The sequence below is a fragment of the Maylandia zebra genome, linkage group LG20 (assembly GCF_041146795.1).
Source record: "Maylandia zebra isolate NMK-2024a linkage group LG20, Mzebra_GT3a, whole genome shotgun sequence".
NCBI classification, from domain to species: domain Eukaryota; kingdom Metazoa; phylum Chordata; class Actinopteri; order Cichliformes; family Cichlidae; genus Maylandia; species Maylandia zebra.
This window is the reverse complement of record NC_135186.1, coordinates 5,882,200-5,905,761: the sequence shown is the minus strand read 5'-3', so window position 1 is coordinate 5,905,761 and position 23,562 is coordinate 5,882,200. Positions and strand designations below refer to the sequence as shown.

Below are 23,562 nucleotides of genomic sequence, written 5' to 3'. Positions count from 1 at the left end.
CAAAATACAACTCCACAACATTACTAGCGCAAAAAGACAACCTTCCATTTATTTTCACGTAAACAAGAAGCTGGTTTTTATGTACATTAAAGCTTTATAAAAATGTAACAGTGCAAATGCAAATTCCTTGCTGAAAGTTTAACCCAAAGGCATTTCCAGTAGAAATGGGCTGACATATCCTGAGCATAACCATGTATAATATCCACTGAAGTTAAAAAGAGGTGCTTTGCAACATTAAACTGCAGTGTGCAGTACGCATTTTTCGGACCATAAGGTACACGGGATTATAAGGCACATTAAGCGAAACAAAGCAGTCAGATAAATCAAACTTTATTAAACTCATTCTTCTTGCTTCCTCCACTTCTGTACCATTGATTCATTAATGTTGAATTCTCTGGCAGCTGCTCTATTCCGATGTTGTTGCAGTATATTAATGACTAACCTCGTATTGTGGATGGATTATCTCAGTTGTTCTCCTGACTGAAGTTTGGTCCGTTTACAGCATCCTGCCATGCGATTGCATTTGTCTCTAACCATGAGGAACCTTCACGTTAACTTTTATAAGTGGAAAAGTGTTAGTGTTCGTCCTCCAGCTTCACTGTTTATGTTATGCTAACATAGCTGTGTCGCTAGCGATCACGTAGCACATCATTATATACCAGCTAGCCCAACTTCAGTAACCCTACAAACGTCACTGCTGTTTAGTTTCCTGTCTTCATTTATGTTGGAAGTGATAGCAGAGCTGTACGTTTGAATTTTTTCAGAAATCTCTCAGTCAGAACATGCTATATCATGCTTAGGTAACTAGCGAAACTAGCGAGCTAACTTCCGCTAGCTTCCTGCTAACTTCTAACTCCGTTAAATGTAATAACTTTTGTTTTCATGGATGCCTGGAAGTTAAACTTTATAGTTACACCTGGTAAAGCAGCAATGCTGATCGTTTTATTAAAGATCAAAGAATTTAGACAGTTTTCAACTCTCAGTGATGCTGCAGTGTTGTTTGACCTGAAGTCAAATATACGGAGTTTGGGACCCAGATTACTCCCAGATTTAAGAGCATCTTAGTCCGACAAATACGACAATAACAACGGCCGCTTGCATGTTCTGCAAAAAAATGTGCTTTGTTGTGTATCTGACGGACAAACACCAAACCAGTTCCACATCACGGAAGTTGCACCATTTTTACAAACCAACAATCGGCCATGTGCGTATGAAAACAAAGGCACTGCGCATGCGCGTTTTACTCCCATTCTATCGCGATATTTCATTTTCCTATCGTTGCCTAACATTATACCGGTATTACCGTGAACGGTATAATATGGCCCAGCCCTAATGAGGGGTTTGTAATTCCTCGCCTGCTTTGTAGTGAAGTCCACGATCAGCTCCTTAGTCTTGCTGATGTTTAGGAGGAGGTTATTCTCCTGGCACCAGGTCTCCAGGTTCCTAATCTCCTCCAGGTAGGCCGTCTCGATGTTGTCGGAGATCAGGCCCACAACAGCAGTGTCGTCAGCAAACTTGACAATGGAGGTGGTGTCGGATGTGGCTACACAGTCATAAGTGTACAGTGACTACAGCAGGGGGCTTAAAACACAGCCCTGAGGCACTCCAGTGCTGAGTGAGATGGAGGGGGAGACTTGTTTTCCTACCCTCACTGATTGGGGTCTGTCTGTGAGGAAGTTGAGGATCCACTGACACAGTGATGAGCTGAGTCCTAGATCCGTCAACTTGGTGAAAAGCTTAGAGGGAATTATTGTGTTGAATGCTGAACTGTAGTCCACGAACAGCATCCTAACATAATTCCCTCTGCCAGTGTCCAGGTGACTCAGGGATGTGTGGAGCAGGTGAGATATGGCATCGTCTGTGGAACGATTAGTCCGGTAAGCAAACTGAAGTGAGTCGATGGTGGGAGGAAGTGAAGAAGTGATGTGATCTCTCATCAGTCTTTCAAAACACTTCATCACAATTGAAGTCAGTGCTACTGGACGGTAGTCATTGTGGCAAGCGGGCTGTTGTTTCTTTGGAACAGGGACAATAATGGACCGTTTGAAGCACGTGGGAACCACAGCTTGGGCCAGGGAGAGGTTGAAGATCTCCGTGAACACCGGTGCTAGTTGATCAGCGCAGGCTCTAAGGACCCGGCCAGGGATTGCATCTGGTCCTGCTGCCTTCCTGGTGTTCACCCTCCTGAAGGTGTTCCTCACGGCATGCTCTGTGATGACGAATGCATTTTCTTCACTGGTGCACTCCGAGCGCGCGCAGCCGTTTGTTGTTTTAATTGCTGCGGCGTCGAAGCGAGCATAAAACGTGTTCAGCTCATCAGCCAGTGAAGCATCGGCATTCATCATTGAAGAAGCTGGTCGTTTATAGTCCGTTATAGTCCGCAGTCCTTTCCACAGGCTCCTAGAGTCGCACTGTCGTAGCTGTGACTCTAGTTTTTCCCCGTAGCTCCGCTTTGCCTTTCGGACCGCGCTGCGCACGTTGTAGGACGCAGCCTTGTATAGGTCCATATTACCGGAGACAAGCCCTTCATTGTAGGCAGCGGTGCGTGATCTCAGAGCGTCGCGGATGTTTTTATCCACCCACGGCTTCTGGTTGGGAAACGTTCGGATGATAGTTCTTTCTGCTGTGTCGTCCGCTAGTTTCCCGATAAATCCCACAACCGCTTCCGTAAACATGTTGATGTCATCAGAGCTGCGCCGAAACATGTCCCAGTCTGCGTCATCCAGTGCGTCCTGCAGCGCGGCCACCGATTGGTCCGTCCAGCGAGCGACCTCCCTCCTGATTGGTGGTTGCTGCTTTAGCCTTTGTTTGTAAGCAGGTATGAGGAAGATGGCGGAATGGTCCGATTTTCCAAATGCCGGCAGGGGTTGAGCCTTGTAACAGTTCTTGAACGGGGTGTAGCAGTGGTCTAATGTCCTCGTGCCCCAGGTGGGGCAGTTGATGTGCTGGTGAAGGTTGTGAAATGTCCGTTTGAGATTCACTCTGTTAAAATCTCCCATAACAATGAGTGCGGCATCTCGGTGAAGTGTTTGTTGATGTGTGAGAGCCTCATGTAGCTCACATAAGGCAGTGTCCGAGTCCGCGTGAGGCGGAATGTAAACAGTGCAGGCAATGACCGCAGTGAATTCCCGAGGGAGATAGAAAGGGCGACACTTAACGATCAAAAGCTCCAGATTGGGCGAGCAAGAGCGTGTGAGTGGGGAGATGTTTGTGCTGTCGCACCATCTGTTGTTCACCATCAAACACACTCCACCACCTCTTTTCTTCCCCGACTCCATTGTCCTGTCCATGCGGTAAACCGAAAAGAACCCCGTCGGCTGCACGGCGTGGTCTGGTATCGCTGGGTTCAGCCAAGTCTCGGTGAAGCAGAGGAGGTTGCAGTCCCGAATGTCTCTCTGGAACTTGATTCTGGCTCTGAGGTCATCAAGCTTGTTCTCGATGGATTGAACATTGGCTAGCAGGATACTGGGCATGGGTGCGCGGTGTGCGCGAGCCCGTAGCCTGTTCCTGATGCCGGCTCTTTTACCTCGAGGCCGTCGCTTAGGGTCGCGTCCTTTGTTCTCTCTCAGGATCTCCTTTGGCCAGGTTGGGTCCGGAGTTAAACATGGTGAAATGTTCGTGTACTGCAGACCAATAGAAACCAAAGTGTCTCTACTGTGGCGGATTTGTGTGTTTTGCATGATGCCCATGCAAGATTATCGCAGATATAGCAAAAAGTGACGAAAAACTGTAAAAAGTGGAGAAGTTAGGGCAGAGCATCCAGCACGGCAGCCGACCTCACCGGCGCCATTTAATGATTTATGCTGCTGCTTGAATTTTCAGTGTTAGTTCCATGTGTCTATTACTACTTCATGACTTAGAAATGTAACTTATTCCTCCCTCATTGTTCAGAGCTGGGCTGGAACTGGCTCTCACTGAAATATGACTGATATTTTCGATTTGGTTGTAAATCAGTCACTAAATGCTTGATATGTTTGTCTTACATTCATCACCAGACAAGTTCTGATGATTAATTGGATCAGTCAACAACATTCCTGTGTAAAACACCTTTGTTGCTTTGGCTGTCTCTTCCAAGTCTCTTCATTCTGGCTTGTGTTCTTGATAGGTGGTGGCCACGTAACTGATCCAGTTTTGTATGGGGTCCCAGGTCGTTTGCAAACTGCTAAGTTTACTTTATTTGCACGCCAAACACCAGCAACTCTAGCATAAACCTTTTATCTGGTCTGGAAGTTGAGAGGAAATTGCTACATTCAAAGGCAAATCTTTTTACTGTAACTCCTTTTTTGCAAAAATGCACAGAAGGAAAGCTGTGTAAAAAAAAATTGCAACCTACACAGGTCTCCAGTCTATTGCAGTGTAAACACTGAAAGACAGACAATCCTTCACGCTCACATCTACGGACAATTTAGAATTGTCAGTCAACTTAACATGTGTGTCTTTGGACTGTGGGAGAAAGTCAGAAACAACTTAGAACATAGGAACTCAATTCTTGGGTGGCAGGTGGATTTGAGCCCATGATCTTCTAGTTGTGAGGTGACAATGCTAACCACACACACGTTAAATACACTAAAATGAAATCATAAATAGGCTTGAATGAATTAAAACACTGACTTTAATGATATTTATATATTAAAAAAGTGTTTACAGCTGACTTAGTAACAAGCTCTACCCATAAAATTAAAAGGCCTATCAAGGGGGAAATACACTTCCTGTGTGGCAGCAACACCAAGATGGCCTAGAAGTGGGTTTGTTTAAATCAGCTGTACTATAAACTTGAAAATAGCAAAAAGTGATAAGTGGTTCTGGGCAGCACACCAAGAAAGCTCCTGGCTTCAGTCTCCTAGTTGGGGTGGGGTCTCTGTGTGTTGAGTTCATACCCTCAACTTATGGATAATATGCGCCAGTCAGTGGGTGGCAACAGGACAGCACTGATTAGTGCAGCTGAAGGACTTATTTCACTATCAAGACCACGTTTGTCTCTTTTATCCATCACTGAGCAATACCTTTTTATGGGTTATAAGAGCATTACTATTCAAGAGTATTAATATTCATTCATTGATTTATTCATAAAGGTGTCCAGTAAAAACGAGTAAAAGCATTAAATAAATAAGTATGAATAGGCATATATGTAAATACATACACTGCTGCTGCATCTGACAGAGGGTGGGTGCTAGGAGAGGTGTGGGTGTGTACCCTCCGAAGTCCCGCATGTCTTAGAAGGCAAAGCGACTTCAAGGGTTTGTTCCTCGCCTCGCTCCAAAGACCGCACTTGTTTTGCGACTGCGGCAGTCTGAAGCTTGGATTAGAATAAACACGTTCCCTTCACCTCAGTGTAAAAATTGCAGGTGCAGGATTTACGGGATGAAGTCATTAGAATGAAAGACGACGTCCTCCGACACTTGTTTTTTCATCTGCGGACCGCATGAACTGCACACGGACACGCGCCAAAGTTAATGGATCGATGATGGTTGGAGATTAATTTGCTTCCTCGTCAGGCGTTTGCTTTATTTTGTGGAATATATTGAGACATGGCAAAGATGCTGTCCATCCTCGCAAGAGTCGTGCTTTTCAAGATACTGGCAGTTATTGTCTTGCAAGGTAGGCAATAAGATATATTTATTTTTTAAGGTTGTTTATGAATGCACTCAGTACCTTTTTTATTTATGAAGAACTTCTGATTTAGCTGTTTACTATTATTTTTTATTGTTTTGTTTTTTTAAACATAGCTGCTTCTAATAACGGTATCTTGGCGTCCCGCGCCATGGTCCAATTGGACTCAAAGGTGTCTGGCTCCCGGGGTTCCGCTGACTCACAGCTGTCTGAGACAACAGAAGCAAAGTCCAGACAAAAGCGCTGCACCTGCTATTCCTACAAGGATAAAGAGTGCGTCTACTACTGCCACTTGGATATCATCTGGATCAACACCCCCGAGTAAGGCACGCTTTATTAAGTTCAATCCGCTTTTGTGCAAGAATCCCAGAGGTTGCACAACGTCTCCTCGTTTGTCAGGAGTTATAAGAAGTAGCAATTTAGTCTTTCAGACGAAGATTGGCACGTGGCTTTTTTTGCAACTGAAATAGGAGCCGTGCACTAGAGGCACCACACATTGCAGTTACACCCAGTTACCCACCCCGAGGCACCAGATTCAAGTGATGGCAGGCCCAACAGATTGCCAGTGTTCCTGCAAGAGTTTGGAATCAGGCAGGTGGAGGATATTATTTACCAAAGTTAGTGCATTTATTGTGTTTTCCGTGCACGCCATGAGTCATAGCCTAAGTCTGTCTATTGATAAAATGCAATGACAGATTTCTTCATTGCGCTGGCTGAAATGGTTTGACAGATATATTTAGGATTGGGTAGTAACAGATTATGTGGGAACAATTAAGTAAGTATTGTTACATCTTTAATGATTATTTGATTCTATGTTAATTAAGTTATGTATTTAGCTTTATATAGCTATAGCCTTTACTATTGCTATTAACTGGTGAAAAACACTTGATAAGGGGTGTTTCTTAGACAAGTTGTCAAAGTTATGGCAGGAGAAAAAAAGGAGTCGAGTTGATGTTTGCTGTCAGCAGCAAACATCTCAACTACAAATACAAAAAGGGGCAGTCTAAGATGCTATACGTCTACCAAGGATTTGGTTTAGTTTCAGATTTTTTTTTTTGTTGAAAAAATCTGACGTGAAGACATGGTGTAAAGCAGACCTTCCCTAAGTGTGGGGCCCGCCCCCTAGGGGGGGCGCAGAGCCATTGCAGGGGGAGCGCGGCATGAAAAGGGAAACAACAAAACAACGCTTGGACACTGCTAGCACGGGGCGCCCACACAAACGCAAAGCAGGAGATGAAGCATCGCTGAATATGTTTCCAAACCAACTTCATTCTAAGCCAAAGACTAGAAAATATGGTGAAGCATATCTTCTCTTTGGTTTCACCTGCACAAGTGCCAAGGTAGGTCTCCCCTGCAGAATTGGTTTTCCCTGCCTCGAGAGCATGCGCTGTGCTCTTCAAATCACGGACAAACAGTATCCCACATTCTTGATTTTTAGTTCACAAACACTTGTTGTAATAAATACCTACTCCTGACATTTTGGCGATATTAGCTCTTTATACAGTAAAGTTACAGTGGGATACAAATAATATCAGGCCGTACCTGCCACGATTTGTTCCCTCGGTTCAAATCATGGACAAACAGTATCCCACAGTTGTTCATGTTTTTAAACCCATTTTGCACAGAGAGGCATTTTTTGAAAAAATGTATTGATAGCAATGTTGAATATTATTACACAGGACAAAAAAACAACTACAAAAAAAGTTTGGGAACCACTGGTGTAAAGTGTCTGATCTCGCAACAGTATCAAATTCTGCACATCAAATTCAGATTTCCTTTTAAGTTAGGCCAAGCACCACATTTAGTAAGATTTTCATAACTTTTTATAACTTTTAAATAATCCTGCTCAGGAATGGACAAACAGTCAAACCAATCTAGTCACAAATCCTCTTTGGCTGAAGTCTTACAGATAAATATTCTTCTCAGTTAGTTAGCTGGCTTTTTATTTCCAGCTATAGGACTCATCATCTAACTTGTGGCTGCCACTTGCAGTTTGAGTTCAGCTAAAGATCTGTAAAGTAAGGTAAAGGCAGATGCCCAAACACCTGCCAAAGTTCTAAAACCTTTTTGTTATGTCAGTTTCTCCTATAGTGGGTGTGTCCTTACACACATATTTACATGGACACGCACACACACAAAGGTGAAAATAATACCAGTAACTCTATTGCAGCAAGTATTAGGTGCATTATGTGCGTGTTGAAAACTTGTTCTTACATGGTTGGAGCACTGCACTGAAACAGAAGATTCCCAAAAGGATTCGATGCTTTTGAAACAAAAACATAGCAAACCCTTAGTTAGAGGAGAAATCCCAAATGTTCCATCCTTTTGTTCTTGCTTACAAGACTAACTTTGAAGTATTTGTGTGTACAAGTTTGATCAAAAAGATCCTACACATTGTAAGAGTGTTTAAAGTAAAGCTTTCCTCAAATCCCTTCTTTCACTTTGGAATAACTGCCCCAGCTGACAACAGCATTTCGCTACATTGAGCGTGATCTCTGACTCACAGCCCCGACTTTAGATTGAACAGGTATTAGGTTCAAATGCATTTCACCCTGAAGTTAATTACACAGGCTGAAGTTCCAGTGGAAAAAGACACAGTAAAGGCAGCCCAGCAAGATGCCAGCAACACTGTAGGTACTCAGTCAGTTATAAGCAGCAGGCAGTCTGACATAATCTGTCAAATCTACAAAAGAAAGGCTTTTATCTGTCAATTCAACGAATCTTTTATTTGGCATACAGAAATGCCCAGACAATAAAATGTTGACATTGTCAGCAGACCCCCCCCCCCCTTCCCCAGAACCTCGTAGGTCCTAAAGATATAAAGGCCTCTATATAGATCCTTATTTTTCACAGAATCAATCACACATGGTTGAAAAGAGATGAGTGGAAAGAGAAAGAAAAGAAGTGATGCCTACCTGGCACTTGGAATCTAAATGTTATCCAGATGCGAGGATTAGGGCCAGAATAGACAATATGGTGATGGATGCTGACATTATAAATGTGATATATCGAAGTCATATGTCAGGTTTGTTTTTTATTCAGTTTCACTGACCTTTCTGGCTGCATTTTCCATTGTCAAAAGAACAAATGTTCCCTGGTTCACTGGAGAACATAAAAATGTAGTTGTTTAAAAATTGCTTTAAAATGAATAATTAAAACTTAAAACAAATTTTTTTCTGCGTAGGGTTTGAGCACTGACAGTGTGAAGGTCCTGATGTATCTGCTCCATTTATTATTTTTGCTTTGTTTTGCTCATCTGTTGCTAAATGCTGAAAAAAGGCCTCTCTCTGTCCTTCTAAGGCGCACTGTGCCGTACGGAATGTCGAACTACAGAGGACGTCAGCGAAAACGACGTGGTGTTCAGCCGTCCCAACACGAGGGGGCAGAGACACCGCGCTGCCGTTGTGTTGTGACCGATGCAGACCCGGAGTGTCGTGATTTTTGTCTGTCAAGGTCAGTCTGATTATTTCTGTAAAAATGATATTGAGACAATCCTTTTTCTCTCTCTACTTTTGTGAATTTTGATTGCATCCATAAATGAGCCTAAAGAGTGACAGAAGTAAACCTTGTGCTGACAAGAGGCTTATAATAAATTTAACATGAACTTCAGAAAATGCCCAGACAGAAATGTTGACATTGTCAGCAGTTCTACTTTCTGACAAGCCAGATCCTGCACTTGAATTACTCTGGTTTATCTGTATGGTGCTGCCTTTAGAGCCCACAGGACAAAAAATATGTCCGCACAGTTGCTTTGGACAGCTGTGCTATTCTCACATGGACACAGTTTGAGAAAAACACCCAGACTTTTCGCTTCGTGTAAAATATGTTTTCAGCAATGGCTTGCACTACCTAACAAGAAAACCAGTATTGAGTTAGGTTCTTCTAGGTGGACATCTTCTAGCATGTTGGCAAGGTGGTTAGCACAGTTGCTTCACAGCAAAAAGACCCTGGGCTTAACTCCACCCTCTGACTGGGGCCTTTCTGTGTGGAGTTTGCATGTTCTCCCCGGGTCTATGGGTTCTCCGACATGCAATTATTGGAGTTAGGTTAACTGGGAATTCGAAATTGATCCTAGATGTGAATGTGAGTAGTTGTCAGTCTCTCTGTGTTAGAGATTGGCGACGTGTCCAGGTGTACCCCGCCTCTCAAGCTATGACACCTCCAGCCCCCTCCAGGCTCCAGCCCCCCTCTCAACCCTGAATTAGATGGAAGAAAATAGATGGATGGTTTCTCTAGAGCAGTGGTGTGACTGGTACTTTTTTTCTTATAAATATAACTGATAGGCACATCGTCTAGCCTGTTATCAGACAGAATAGGTAACTTTTTCTTCCAGTGGTTCGTCATTGACATTTAATTTATTTTGGGCTTACCTTACGTTTGTTTTTTACGTAGTGATAGAAATCGATTTTCTCCTGCTGATGATTCAAGACCAGCTAACACAATTTCAAGTCAGCTCTGATGAATAGCAGTTTGTTCAATAGCTGTGCGGAAAACATCCCATGATAAATCACTGGGCGAAAAGCCTGAACTTCAGCAGCATGCAGCACTTTAAATCGCCACATAAGTGCAGGGTAATAGCTGTTCATAAGTTTCGTAGGCTGCACAAACAAGTGCTATCAGCTGCTTCTTGGAACTGCCCGTAATTGTTAGGGAGCTGAAATTTCCTTCAGTTTGACAAGCCTGGACAGTCAAAAGTTAACTTTCAAGCATGAGGGAGGTTCTCATACTGAAAGGAAAATGCTGTGACATTTACAAATCTAAATTAGGATTGTAGTGGGCCACCACAAATCCAGAGCAAGCACTTTTCTCTAACAAACTGTAGCTTGAATAGATTCCTGGTGTTTAAATATGCTGTGATCAATGGACAGTGTGCTAATTTATAAAATAGACACAAAACATATACACAAGTGTTTGACTCTTCCTACTTATTTTAAGCAGAAACTTGTAGTATATTTTTAGTAAATTGGGCATTTGTTTAAAATGGGAAGAAAGAGGTTGGTGAATAAATCTGTCAAGTATCTGATTTTACTGTACTGTGTGCTTCTGGATACAGCACATTTGTCTAAATAAGGGCAATTTGTATTACTGTATAATCCCACACTGGGGACCATGAAGTGAAGCCACAATGACACAGTCTCTTTTGAGTCTCCTAACTTTATGGATCTGCAGCACTGAATTGCAATATTTGCTTCTTCAGTATTACTAATTTAGTCTGATATGTTCTCTTCAAAGCTCCATACAGATCCTCCCAACCCGAAGTCGTCATAAAATTCCTGGACTTGGATGACAGTTTGATGCACCTCCATCTTCTTCTCTTCTTCTTGGGTGAATGGACCCTTCATTTCTTTCCGTTTGGCACTTTGCCTTCCCAGGTACGCACAGGGAAAGAACTTTGGAGTTTAACACTGCCGACATTCCTCAGCATCATAACTCTTGGAGCAAGTTGGTTTCAAGAACTCAGAAACTTCAGCAAATGTGATACAGACCGCGGAGCCTATCCCCTTTCGATCCCATCTGAGAGCCTCATGAGGAGAACTTTAACCACAACATACTAGCTGGTGACCTTTTGTTATGCAAAGCTCGTTTAGACCCACCCTTTGCGTTCATATGTAGTTTTATGAACTGCCTTTGACTCAGTCTTTAAAAATAATGAGATCATATCAATGTATATAGGAAGACGGAGGCATTTTTGCAAAAATGCTGTAGAGGGAAAAGCGCCAGGAGGAGCTATGTAAAACAGGGTGAAGCCATGATATTTTGATGTTTTGCCTGATACTTTGCCATTAAAACACCATTCCACAATGGAGAATACCACTTGTGTTATGAGGCATATTACTGAGTTTTGGTTTATAATATTATGTAGCCTGTATGGAGGGCATTTAATTATATTATTTGTTAAAACCATTATTGATGTTCATCAAGCTTTCATCTCAGTTCCACAGCAAGCTCAGATTAATAGCAACTTCAGAGCCAGTGAACTGCTTTATGGTGTATAGCTAGGATTCATGTAAAAAACAACTATGCGATACATCTTATTATATCATTAACCTTCAGCTGAGCAATAAATACATTTATTCAGTGTCCTCTAACAGATTCTGAGCAAGCAAACTTTGCTTATTTATTCTCTAAAATGTTTGCACCTTTCAGAATTTAGAGTAAAAGTAACAAAAATATTCTCACAGCAGAAAAACTGCGGTTAGTATAAACTAAAGCCAAGTCAGATTACGCAGACTGCTCTAGAAAATCAAACAGGAAAATTACAGGAGTAAATGTTAGTGTCTGTTGCTTAATTTATGGAGTTTAAAATGAGGAAGCTCTAATAATTGACTTATATTAGGCCCTCGAGCTTAAACTAGCATTACAGTGTTTTTCACATATTTCATGTGTAGTCACAGGTTCAGGAATGCAGCTCCTAAATTAAACTTGTCACAATTGGCATCTGTGTGCAAGAAAGATAAGAAAAAGGATGAGAGGCCGTGAACATTAAGCAATGTGATAATATTGATTGTGGGGAAAAAAGTAGTATTGTTACACTTAAAGAGCTACTTTTTAATGTGAGGAGAACAAGACCGTGTCTATAGTTTTATAGTTTAGTTTTGTTAAAGAATCCAGTGTTGAAAGCAAGCATATGATATGTAACATATTGGATGCACAGAGTCAAAACTATGCATACATTTTCCAAATTACACATAGACTTTCAAAAATCTCCTCACTTTGTGTTGTATGTACAGTGTGTGAGTGTGTGTGAATTGTATTTACATTTAAAAGCTCGTATTCCCATTCCTTAATCAACCGTTAAACATAGCAGGTCAATAAAAAAGAAGCTTACTCGAAATAGAGGTGGGAGCCAGGATTTCCTTTAACAGTATGACAAAACATCATTAACACTGGCAGTAACAGTGGTTTATTATAGAGATGAAATAACTTTTCTTCCTGTAAGACTGGTAACTTTATATAATCTGTTAGCCAGTAATAGTGACTATTTTCATGCTATTTACTTGTTGTACGCTTTTTATTAAAACAGGTGTGACTCTTAATCTTTGGACAAGATTTCAGGAGATATGAGGAGCAGTAAACAGAGTCATTTACATGTAAATCCTTTCAGTTATATAAGTGAACCTTTTTATATGGTGTGACAAAATTTCGCACTTCTTTTTCACCATTATGTAAATCCTGCTTTTTCTTTAAATTCTCTTTCTGTGTATTTGGTCCTCACACCATACAAATACTTCATTACACACATACAACTGCCTCAGACTGCGTAAATGTACAATAAGTACCCAGACCCGGTGAAGTGAAATTCTTTCATCAGAAATGGAGCTTCTCTGGTCTAGAAAAGTGGTTTGATGTGGGGAAGTACTGAGAACAGCACAGCTGAGTAGCCTCAGGGTTTATTGTCTGTTTATTGTCTGCACAAGGTCAATCACAGTGCTTTAACTCTTTTCACCAAAAATTACTCACTCGTAGTATTAAATTATTCTGTTATTATATGTTACCTTATATATGTAATCAAAGTAGTTGAATTAGAATACTGCTGTAGATCACATTATACCCTTTAATATAGAGTGTGTGAGCTGTATGTAGTTTAGTTCTCATTATACTTTTGAGTTAACAGAACATATTCACATATTAGTTCATTAGATAAATGTGCATCACTCTGTATCCTTGATCTGCTGGGAATGTGTTACACTGTTTTCCCTTGTGCTAAAAAAAAGATGAGCAATAAATAAAGCGAATACCAGGAGTTACAAAGTTTTTCAGCAGATACTGTGAGAAGCTGATATAAGCTGTGGTTTGTGACGCTTTCTTTCAATCTTGATATCTTGAAATAACAAAGTTATCCAGATAATAGGATAATGTCCTTGTAATCTATGCAAAAGAAAATATTTCTCCATGTGATCACGAGATAATTTTCTAATTAATTTGAGTCTTTGTTTTCTCAAGAACAGGAGGAAAATGTCTTTTCATTATAAGAAAACATGTTGGCTATCCTGAGATTGTGAGATAATTTGCCTTGTGATAACATATTTTTAAAAATCGCGACCATGGTCACTTTTTGCTGTTGTTGTTGTTGTTTTTACATTTTTGTTTTACATTTTATCCATTAAGGCATTATTTTGTGTGAAATTTCTATCACACAACACCTTTCCCTTGTAGACAGACTGAGGTCATATGGACCCTCTGAAACACTAATACCACCTATCGTCTTGGAATGTCACTCTAAGTCCACCCTAAATAAGCCTACCCTGGAGCCTCAGTGTAAACCTACAGTGAGCAAGGTCTTATTCCCACAGTATACCATGGGAAATATTTCCGAGCAGACATCCTAACTATTCAACAGCAGGTCCAGGGCCCCTGTGTGGTTTACAGTTTGCTGTTTGTGTTCTGGCTCATTAAATAAATGAGCCCGGTGTGTCGTAGAGTGAACTTACCGGTCCTAATCACTGATAATAAAGATTGCTCCTTTCACAACAGATTATCCAGATATGATAAAATCATCAGGATGTTTAATTACATTTATTGTTTGTTTATGTTCAATTTATTTTGATCATGTAAACAACATACAGAAGCTCATTAAGGAAAGAAAAGAAAAAAGAAATGCTTCACAAAACGCACGTCAATATTGCTTCACCTATTCTGATTCAGTTACATGTAGAAAAGTACGGCATCTTATCAAATATGATATGATAATTATGATATTATGTTGCTCAAATGCACACTAACTGAGTCTAATGGAGCCCACCTTCCACATCGAACATGATATTTGTTGTCATTTTACAGTTGTTTGTAAACAAAATGTAATGTATTGTGATGTGAATATGCATTAAAGTCTTTTATGCTTTGATTAAATAATAACCAGCTTTTTAAAATGCTGTTATTTCATTGTTCATGAGACGACAGCATATTTATTATTATTATTATAATAGTAATAATGTTATGAGCAGGCACCATTTGGATGCCAACATCGGTATATCAGAGTATTTCAACTGCTGCTGAAAAATGAATTATTAATGCCAGAGGTCAAAGGAGAATAACCAGACTGTGTTGTTAAGCTGTAAAAAAGGCAACAGTAACTCAAATCAACACTTGTTACAAGGTATGCAGAAGAGCACAACACAATACAAGGAAAGTTAAAGCAGATGGGCTACAGCAGCAGAATGGCACCAGGTGCCATTTCTGTCAGCTAAGATTGGGAAACTGAGCCACAATTCAAATGGGATCATCGAAATTGGACTGAAAAACCTTGGACAAACATTGCCTGGCCTGATGAGTCTCACTTAAAGGTGCAACATTCAGATGGTAGGGTCAGAATTTGGTGTAAACAACATGAAAGCATGGATCTTTTTTTGGCATACTTTGAACTCCTTAGTACCAACTGAGCATTGTTTAAATGCCAAGCCTAGTGAGCTTGTTGTTGACCATGTTCATCCCTTTCACTGTACCCAAATGACCCCCACAGTCTCACACATAGCTCAGTCCAACAGAGCATCTATGGGATATGTTGGAATGAGAGACTGGCATCATGGATGTACAGCCAACAGATCTGCATCCACTGTGTGATGCTATCATTTTAACATGGGCCAAAATCTCTGAGGAATGTTTCCAGCACCTTGTTGAATCTATGCCATGAAGAATGACAGCAGTTCTGAAGGCAAAAAGGGTGTTCAACCCAGTCCTAGCAACGTGTAACAAAGGAAGTATCTGAATGTATTTGTGTAATTAAAAAAAGCACGTATAATATTTTAAAAAATGACGAAATGCTTCTCTACTTTCCAGAGCAAGTTTAAAACTACATTCTTTCTTGATACTTCACACTGAGGGGGCTTTATTTCTTTATTTCTTTTATTTATTTATTTTTTAAAGTTTTTTGCGTTCCACTTAAACCTCAACCTGATGTTTCTAGATCTGAAAAATCACTCTAAGATGAAGCCAGCATAAAAGAGGTTGAAGCCAAAGTGTGAAACATTTGGAATCAATTCCTTGATGTATGATGAAGTGGTCTACTGAATCATGCCTGACATAAAGGCCCCCTGGCATGTTTATGAGTCACACTGTATTCCAAATGATACTTACAAGGTATTGGGGTTCTAAAGATTGTAAGTCATCTCTGTAAACCGGTACAAAGCTCAGCGCTTACAAAGTTCTTATGTGCCACCTGAAATTTAACTCAGAGTTTTAAACTTTCATCAAGTATTTGTATGTTTTTTGTTTGACCCCTTTAAAATATCTAAACATTGATTGAATTCATCCTGTGAAAATGAATTAAAAGCAGAAGATAAAATTGTGAATCTAATGTTATTGCTATGTGCCAGTTTAGTTTTGTTGTTAATCATAAATAAAATAATAAAAAAAATGTACAAGACATAAAATTAAATGATAATAATATAATAATACATGTGGCATGCAATTAAAAGCAGTTACCTAACTATATATATGTATGCATATAAAAATTCATATGAAATAACCTTTGGCTTTTGCAGTCACCAGATCCTAAGCTAAAAGGACAGCTGTGGGAGATTTTAATCGCCCTCGTCATCACCAATATTAAAACACCAAGTGCAGGAATATGTTTTGTTCAGTGGATTTTTGCTAAGGTCCAATGAAGCTTTTCTGTAGAGACATGGTGCAGCCAACACCTCAACGCCGCAACTTAACTTTAATTTCTATATTAAAAAAAAAAAATCGATTGTGATTCTCCAGTTGTTTTAAAGACCACTGAGTACTAACAGCCAACATTTTCTGTGTGTCTGACCTTTTGTCGCGCACTTTTTTGCTAATGTGAACTGTGAACTTAGACCCCCGGAGAGCAGTCATTTTGGTTTTCTACCTTAGACCCCCGCGGAGTCATCATTTTGCGTTTCTACCTTTAAAAGCCGGAGAGCAGTCAGTCAAATGCTGGAGTCATTCATATGTATATTAGGTCGTTACCTAGGAATTCTGGAGGGAGGGGAGTGGGGGTGAGTGATTGAGGGGGTGGGGGAGTGGAGTGTTTCAGTTTGCCATCTTAGGGAGAAATCAACACACATGGGTGTAGGTCCTTTGTTGCTGACATTTATTGATAAAAACAGTACAAAAAACCAACCATTTGTACACATATGTACAAATAATAATAAAAAGTGAGTGAGTACATTTCAACATTTTCAGCAATCACTCACAATCCTGGCACTGCCATGGTATCTGTAGTCTGCATTTACCACATGTGTATCTGTAGCAGTGAACACATCGCACAGTGGCCTGATTTTTCTTGCATTTGTGTTTGACCTGACACGTGGCTCTTTTTCCAGGGCAACCCGTCACACCCCGCTTAGCGACACTGCAAGCGATGCCACAATGGACCACTGATCAATTGTGATCAAGGGTATATATCAGAGCGTTCTCACTCCCGAGGCGTAACATGTCGACGTTTTGTCACGTCCCGCGGCGTTCCTGAGGAACGCGAAAGGAGACCTTCGGCGTTCTTATGGTACGCGGCGGGTTATGGCTGGGATCCAGTGCAATGACGCTTCCGCGGTAATAGATGTTCCAGCCCTGTATTCCAGCCCTAAACCTAACCTTATCCCTAGCCCTGACCATAACCTTATTCCTGACCTTAACTAGGACTTTAATGAAGTTAAATAGCGTGTTTCTAAGCGATTTGAATAAAAAGAGCGAACATGTGTAGATTCAGTCCAGACGGTTCTCATATTTCCTCTTTTTTCCGAGGTCGTCATTTAGGAACGTGGTGGGTAGCCGAAAACGTAATATGGTGACGATTTGTCACCTAGCGTAAAATGTTACGCTTTGGGAGTGAGAACGGGTTGTATATATATGATACAATCTCACTGCACTTAGCCTAATCCTTCATTGCCCTGAAGAATTCTGTGGTGTACGGACCTCCTCTCCAAGGAAAGAAAATGCAGAGGATACAGAGGAGGAGATACTGGAATTATAATTAGTATCTATGCATGCATTTGTGATTTTGTTTGACCTTCCCATTGCTCAATGGGTGACATGTCCGGTGAGTATGCTGGCCATGCAAGAACTGGGACATTCTCAGCTGCCATCTGCCCTGAACAATGTGAACCATGATTCATCCGTGAAGCGCACACCTCTCCAACGTGCCAGACGCCATCGAATGTGAGCATTTGCCCACACAAGTCTGTTACGGCGACGAGCTGGAGTCAGGTCAAGACCCCGATGAGGACGACGGGCATGCAGTTGAGCATCCCTGAGACGGTTTCTGACAGTTTGTGCAGAAATTGTTTGGTTGTGCAAACCAATTGTTCCAGCAGCTGTCTGGGTGGCTGGTCTCAGACGATCTTGGAGGTGAACCTGCTGGATGTGGAGGTCCTGGGCTGGTGTGGTTACACGAGGTCTGCGGTTGTGAGGCCGGTTGGATGTGCTGCCATATTCTCTGAAACACCTGTGGAGACGGCTTATGGTTGAGAAATGAACATTCAATGCACGGGCGACAGATCTGGTTGACATTCCTGCTGTCAGCATGCCAATTGCACGCTCCCTCATTGCTTGTGGCATCTGTGGCATTTTGCTGTGAGACAAAACTGCACATTCCAGGGTGGCCTTTTGTTGTGGGCAGTCTGAGGTACACCTGTGCACTACTCATGATGTCAGATCAGCATCCTGATGTGGCACACCTGTGAGGTGGGATGGGTTATCTCAATATAGCAGATGTGCCCACTACCACACATTTGGACTGATTTGTGATCACTGTTTGGGAGGGATGGTTATATTGTGTATCTGGAATGAATTTTAGGTCTCTACGTCCATCCCATGGGGAATGGGAGCAGTAACAAAGGTGTTGCGTTTATATTTTTGTTGAGTGTACATGAGAGCGAGCCAACTCTGTTGCAAGCGCCACCAGGAAGTCCACCCGTCTTTCCTTCGTCCCGGTGCATGCTTGATACAGCACATGTGCATTCAGTGCTGCCATGTCAATCATGTTATAAAACTGGCCAGCGCCGTGTTCCTTTGCGGACAGTGTACTCCCGAACCATCTGGTCCATCACATCCACGCCACACTTTGTTTTGTTGTAAACAGTGTTTACAGTGTGACAGTGTTTGGCTTCCTTTTGGTAGTGTTATCAGTCTGAACCACGCTGTGCATGCTGCTAAGAATATAGACTGTCTTCTTCCGTTTGGCCGCATACGCCGTCAGTGTGGCAGCAGAGGTTGAAAACACCTAAGAAATAAGATAAATTGTTATTTCCATAGCCCTTTTACACAGAATTCTTCAGGGCAATGAAGGATTAGGCTAAGTGCAGTGAGATTGTATCATATATATACCCTTGATCACAATTGATCAGTGGTCCATTGTGGCATCGCTTGCAGTGTCGCTAAGCGGGGTGTGACGGGTTGCCCTGGAAAAAGAGCCACGTGTCAGGTCAAACACAAATGCAAGAAAAATCAGGCCACTGTGCGATGTGTTCACTGCTACAGATACACATGTGGTAAATGCAGACTACAGATACCATGGCAGTGCCAGGATTGTGAGTGATTGCTGAAAATGTTGAAATGTACTCACTCACTTTTTATTATTATTTGTAAATATGTGTACAAATGGTTGGTTTTTTGTACTGTTTTTATCAATAAATGTCAGCAACAAAGGACCTACACCCATGTGTGTTGATTTCTCCCTAAGATGGCAAACTGAAACACTCCACTTCCCCACCCCCTCAATCACACACCCCCACTCCCCTCCCTCCAGAATTCCTAGTTAACAACCTAATATACATATGAATGACTAGCCAATTTAGCTTCCACTTCCAGCATTTGACTGCTCTCTGGCTTTTAAAGGTAGAACGGTAGAAGCCTGGCAATCCCAGTGTTCCATAACATGCAACTGTACATTATGGATGGTAAATACATACATAACACTGGGGAACAAAGTCAGTCAGGCCTTTACAACAAAGGTTTGTGTTTCAACTTGAAAGACAAGGGGAACATTACCATGCTGCAGACAACCAGTACCTGCAATTTATTTGCACTGCGGAAATCAGAAGTTAAAATACAAAGAACAAAAACCAACAACCCAAAGCATTTAAATACTTTTTATTTACCCTTTTTCTATCTTTGAGTGTACATTTAAGCTCCTTTAAACAACATCTGGCCAGTTGGGGGACAGAGAGATTCATGGCCTATAAGCAGTCATTTCCCTATTAAAATATTAAAACTGAGCAATGTGTTATTAATCTAGAACAAGGACAAATATCTTCACAAAATGGCACTGTCCATGAAATCTAACTACAAGCGAAATAATTCAGAGCAGCTGCAGCGACATCAGACCTTAGTATTTTAGTTAGCTTTATTGTTTTGGTTTACTGCCTCCGCAGCAGTGTAAAAATAACAAATTTAGGGAAGAAGCTCTAAAAATGTAGACTGTCTGCCCAGCGCCAAACTGCAGGATATTAGCAGAGAGCCAAGTGAACATATTAAAGCGTAGCATCTGAATAACAATGAATTTATTAATATGTAAGATCCAGCTGTGGTGCAAATCTACACTAAAGAGAATGTCTTTAAACAACTGGCAGTAAACTGAAACCAGCACTTGATTTACTTAAAGAGAACATACATCACACATACAGAATATGATCTCCAGTCCAAACCTCTTGGTATTCAAGGATGAGGAAGTTTTTCTCATACGTCTTAAGAAAAATATACTGCTACCCAGAGGGCATGATTATGTAGAATTTTCCTTTCTTTTTTAAACCGCAAGGTAAATCATGGGAGGAAAAGTCTTTCATTACATTTGACTTCTTATGCAGCTGAGAGTCAAATCTCACCTCGAGGAAGAAAGTAACATGCAAACACTGGTTTGTTCTACTGAGGAATGTGAGGAGTGTTCCCAATTGAACTGTTGTTCCCAGTGGATGACCTCAACATTCAACTGTTGCTTTAGTAACATTATTATAAACAAACTAATGAAGCAATCCGTTGTTTGGTGATTAAACCTGTTTTGTACATGTATAGTTAGCTTATATGCTAACTACAGTTTTTCTGGCTTTTTTGTTTTTGTTCAAATTGAAAAGTTTCCTAAATAAATCAACTTACTTCTGGTTGTGTCAAATATGAGAAATCTTTATTTTATCAATTTGAGTGGGCTCAAGCTCACCTAGGGAAGGCTGATGTATAAAAAAATCTTGCGCTTTGTAGTCATGATCAATTAGATTGTGTGTGTGTGCTTCACTGAACTTCTCATAAATTGACTTTTATTATATTTCTAAATACTTGTTGTTAAAAAAATAATAAAAGGAATATTTCCAAAGAACTGCTTTGCAGCCTGCTGTTAAATAAATTGTCTTCTGTTTTCCAAATTATTAGTCGATGTCACAGAAGAGAAAGTGTCTGTTGTGTGAAAGAGAAATGGGCACAACAGAAGCAGCAGGAGTCTTCAGTCTGTTCACTTTAGTGTGAATTTGTTTATTTAACCATGGACGTTAAACTGCACTATTGAACAATGAAGTTAATTATCTTTCAGAAATACCATCGATTTTGGTCCTTTCTGTGTTTTTTATTTTCACTTTTTGCTTTTGGATTAAATAAAATGCGCTCTGATCAGTGATCACTGCAGATACCTGCAGAACTTACATAACTGAAGCAAGCATCTCATTAATTGGCCTAAATAACACCTCAAAGTGAAAACATGTTTATTAGCTTGAGTAAAAATGCTAAATGTTTGTACCTGTAAAAAAGCAGGCCGCTTTGGAGGATGATTACTTTCTCATTTATCAGAATAAAGCTGTCTGTCAGAGCTTTATTTGATGATGTGCCCACAGGGAGCCAAGAAGTGCAGTGTATGAGTACAGGCTGTAGCACCACACCAGGTGCACGTAGATGTAATTATGTGTGAAGATTCCTTCAGGAATTTAATAACATGAATGAACAAACTATTGGCCTCTGGGCTTGATTACTGCTCCCCTCTGACAACTCAATTTTTAGAACACAACATTTTACGATGTAGAGTTAACACTTACAGTACTGATCGGAGAAATGATTGTTCCATTTCACTGATCCCCATTTTCATTCCAATGTGGTTAATTTCATAGGGGTTTTCACAATTTTGTCAAAGAATGATAACTATAATTATTGCAGAGAAAGACTTTATTTATTTATTTTTTTTTACTGTTTTTCTTAATAAAAGCCAAAAGCGGCGAGCTGGCTGCAGACCTGCAGTTTTCACTCTGAGTGACATTGATGGGACATACTGAGTACTGTATGTGGTTATGTGCAAATGCACATTAAGTGCAGTAAAAATGATGTGGCCTGTAATTTTAGCCTCAAGGGTTTATTTCTGCTTTCAACACCTTTGGAAATTTGCAACATTAATCATTTAGTTAATGCACTTGCAGTAGCGTCATACTTTTCTGTGTGGGTTTTCTCAGGATTTAGTGCAAACTCATTGCCCTGGTCCCTCACGAACCTCTTCATGCCTCCCCACAACTCTTACGATTAATTAAAACTAATTTAATAAAGTACATTTATCCAAGTTTTAAAGCCTAATGCGAGTGCTGTACTTTAGGCTTGCACAATAATTTTCAATTTGGCTAACTTTTTACATTAGCTTTACAACATTTCATATGGAAATATTGCACTTGTTACTTAACTGTATTAATATTTCAGCAGTATATTTTGTAATATACTACTTGGGATTGATTCTACATATAGTTGAATCCATCTTGATCGACTACAGTAGCTACACATTAATCCATCACAAGCAATTGCCAGACATGGTTAGAGTGCATGACTGGGTAGGTATTGGTAACATACCTATATGTGCATCACTAATGACACATGCATGATTGATTTGTTTGTCTTTTGAATTTTTGAGTCAGACTTTATATTGGCACCTACAGTCAAGCCTCAAGGATGAATTTTCCCATCAGAAGTGAAGTGATTATGTGCAGCCGTGTATTGCACATCAAAACGTTTCACACTTCTTGACATCAAGATTACCAACTTGACTGATTTCAACTTGTCACATAGTTTCCAAGCTGTCTATCCGTGACACAACAACAACATCATTCCATGGCGCAGTGGAGCAATTTGGCTTTTTCTTCCTTCTTTGCTGTGTAAATCTGAGCAACAGTGATCAAACCAAATGGCAGATTTATGCTTCTCCAGACAATACAGATGTTTGTCTGCAGCGTGATATGGTAAGGTTGTTGCAGCTTGCAGATCGGTTTAAATGAACACCTTCCAGATCTCAATAACAGGTTGTGTGTCAAGGCCCCGGGATGTTTGAGCCATACTGAGCATTCTAACAAGCTGATGTTTAGCAGGTATAATGTTTTCCACGTTTACCAAAGCGAGACCCTATAGATGGATGGGTTAAAAAAAAAGCAGAACAAATCATTTCCCCTAATTATTGTAAGTACAAAGTTATTGTGTCATTTCATTGACATGTTAGAGTCAAACATTTTTAATAGAGAGCAGCTTGGAAACTTCCAAACTGGAGAAAACTGCCACCAAAAGTCATTTTAAAATGTGATATTTGGGTTTTTGTCATATAAATTAATGTCTGAATAACACATGAACAAACTCCCCACAGAGACAACATAGAAACACTACTAAAGTTTTCAGGGTCATAGTACAAGAAGCAGCTGTTTTAAGTTAAAGAGGTTTAAATAAAAATAAGTATTTTATGATTTTACACATTTTTATTGAAAAGCACCATCAGGGATGACAGCTTAGCCGCCGTTCTCCTGTCACTCACCACCTCCACTGGGTCCAGAGGGCATCCTAGAACAGAGCTGGCCCTTCGGATCACCCTGTTCAGTCTCTTCCTGTCCCCAGCAGAGATGCTGCCGCCCCAGCAGACCACGCCATAAAAGATAGCAGAAGCCACAACAGAGTCATAGAATTTCTTCAGGAGTGGGCCCTCCACTCCAAACGACCTGAGTCTCCGCAGCAGGTACAGCCTGCTCTGCCCTTTCCTGTAGAGGGCGTCTGAGTTAT

General features: G+C 40.7%; 1 protein-coding gene across 1 annotated transcript; it reads left to right on the top strand.

Annotated features, from left to right (window-relative positions):
* The first annotated feature begins 5,217 nt into the window (after window positions 1–5,217).
* edn3b (endothelin 3b) lies at window positions 5,218–14,466 on the top strand. The gene is made up of 4 exons (XM_004554161.4): window positions 5,218–5,598; window positions 5,727–5,931; window positions 8,911–9,063; window positions 10,843–14,466. The coding sequence occupies exons 1-4, from the start codon at window positions 5,529–5,531 to the stop codon at window positions 10,895–10,897; spliced, it is 483 nt and encodes a 160-aa protein (XP_004554218.1). The 5' UTR covers window positions 5,218–5,528; the 3' UTR covers window positions 10,898–14,466.
* The last annotated feature ends 9,096 nt before the right edge of the window (window positions 14,467–23,562 follow it).

What these genes read in the sequence shown, in the direction of transcription:
- edn3b (XM_004554161.4), top strand. Translation starts at nt 5,529, where the DNA reads ATGGCAAAGATGCTGTCCATCCTCGCAAGAGTCGTGCTTTTCAAGATA. An exon ending in GGCAGTTATTGTCTTGCAAG is followed by an intron (nt 5,599 to 5,726) that starts GTAGGCAATAAG and finishes TTTTAAACATAG; the next exon opens with CTGCTTCTAATAACGGTATC. An exon ending in CGTGATTTTTGTCTGTCAAG is followed by an intron (nt 9,064 to 10,842) that starts GTCAGTCTGATT and finishes TTCTCTTCAAAG; the next exon opens with CTCCATACAGATCCTCCCAA.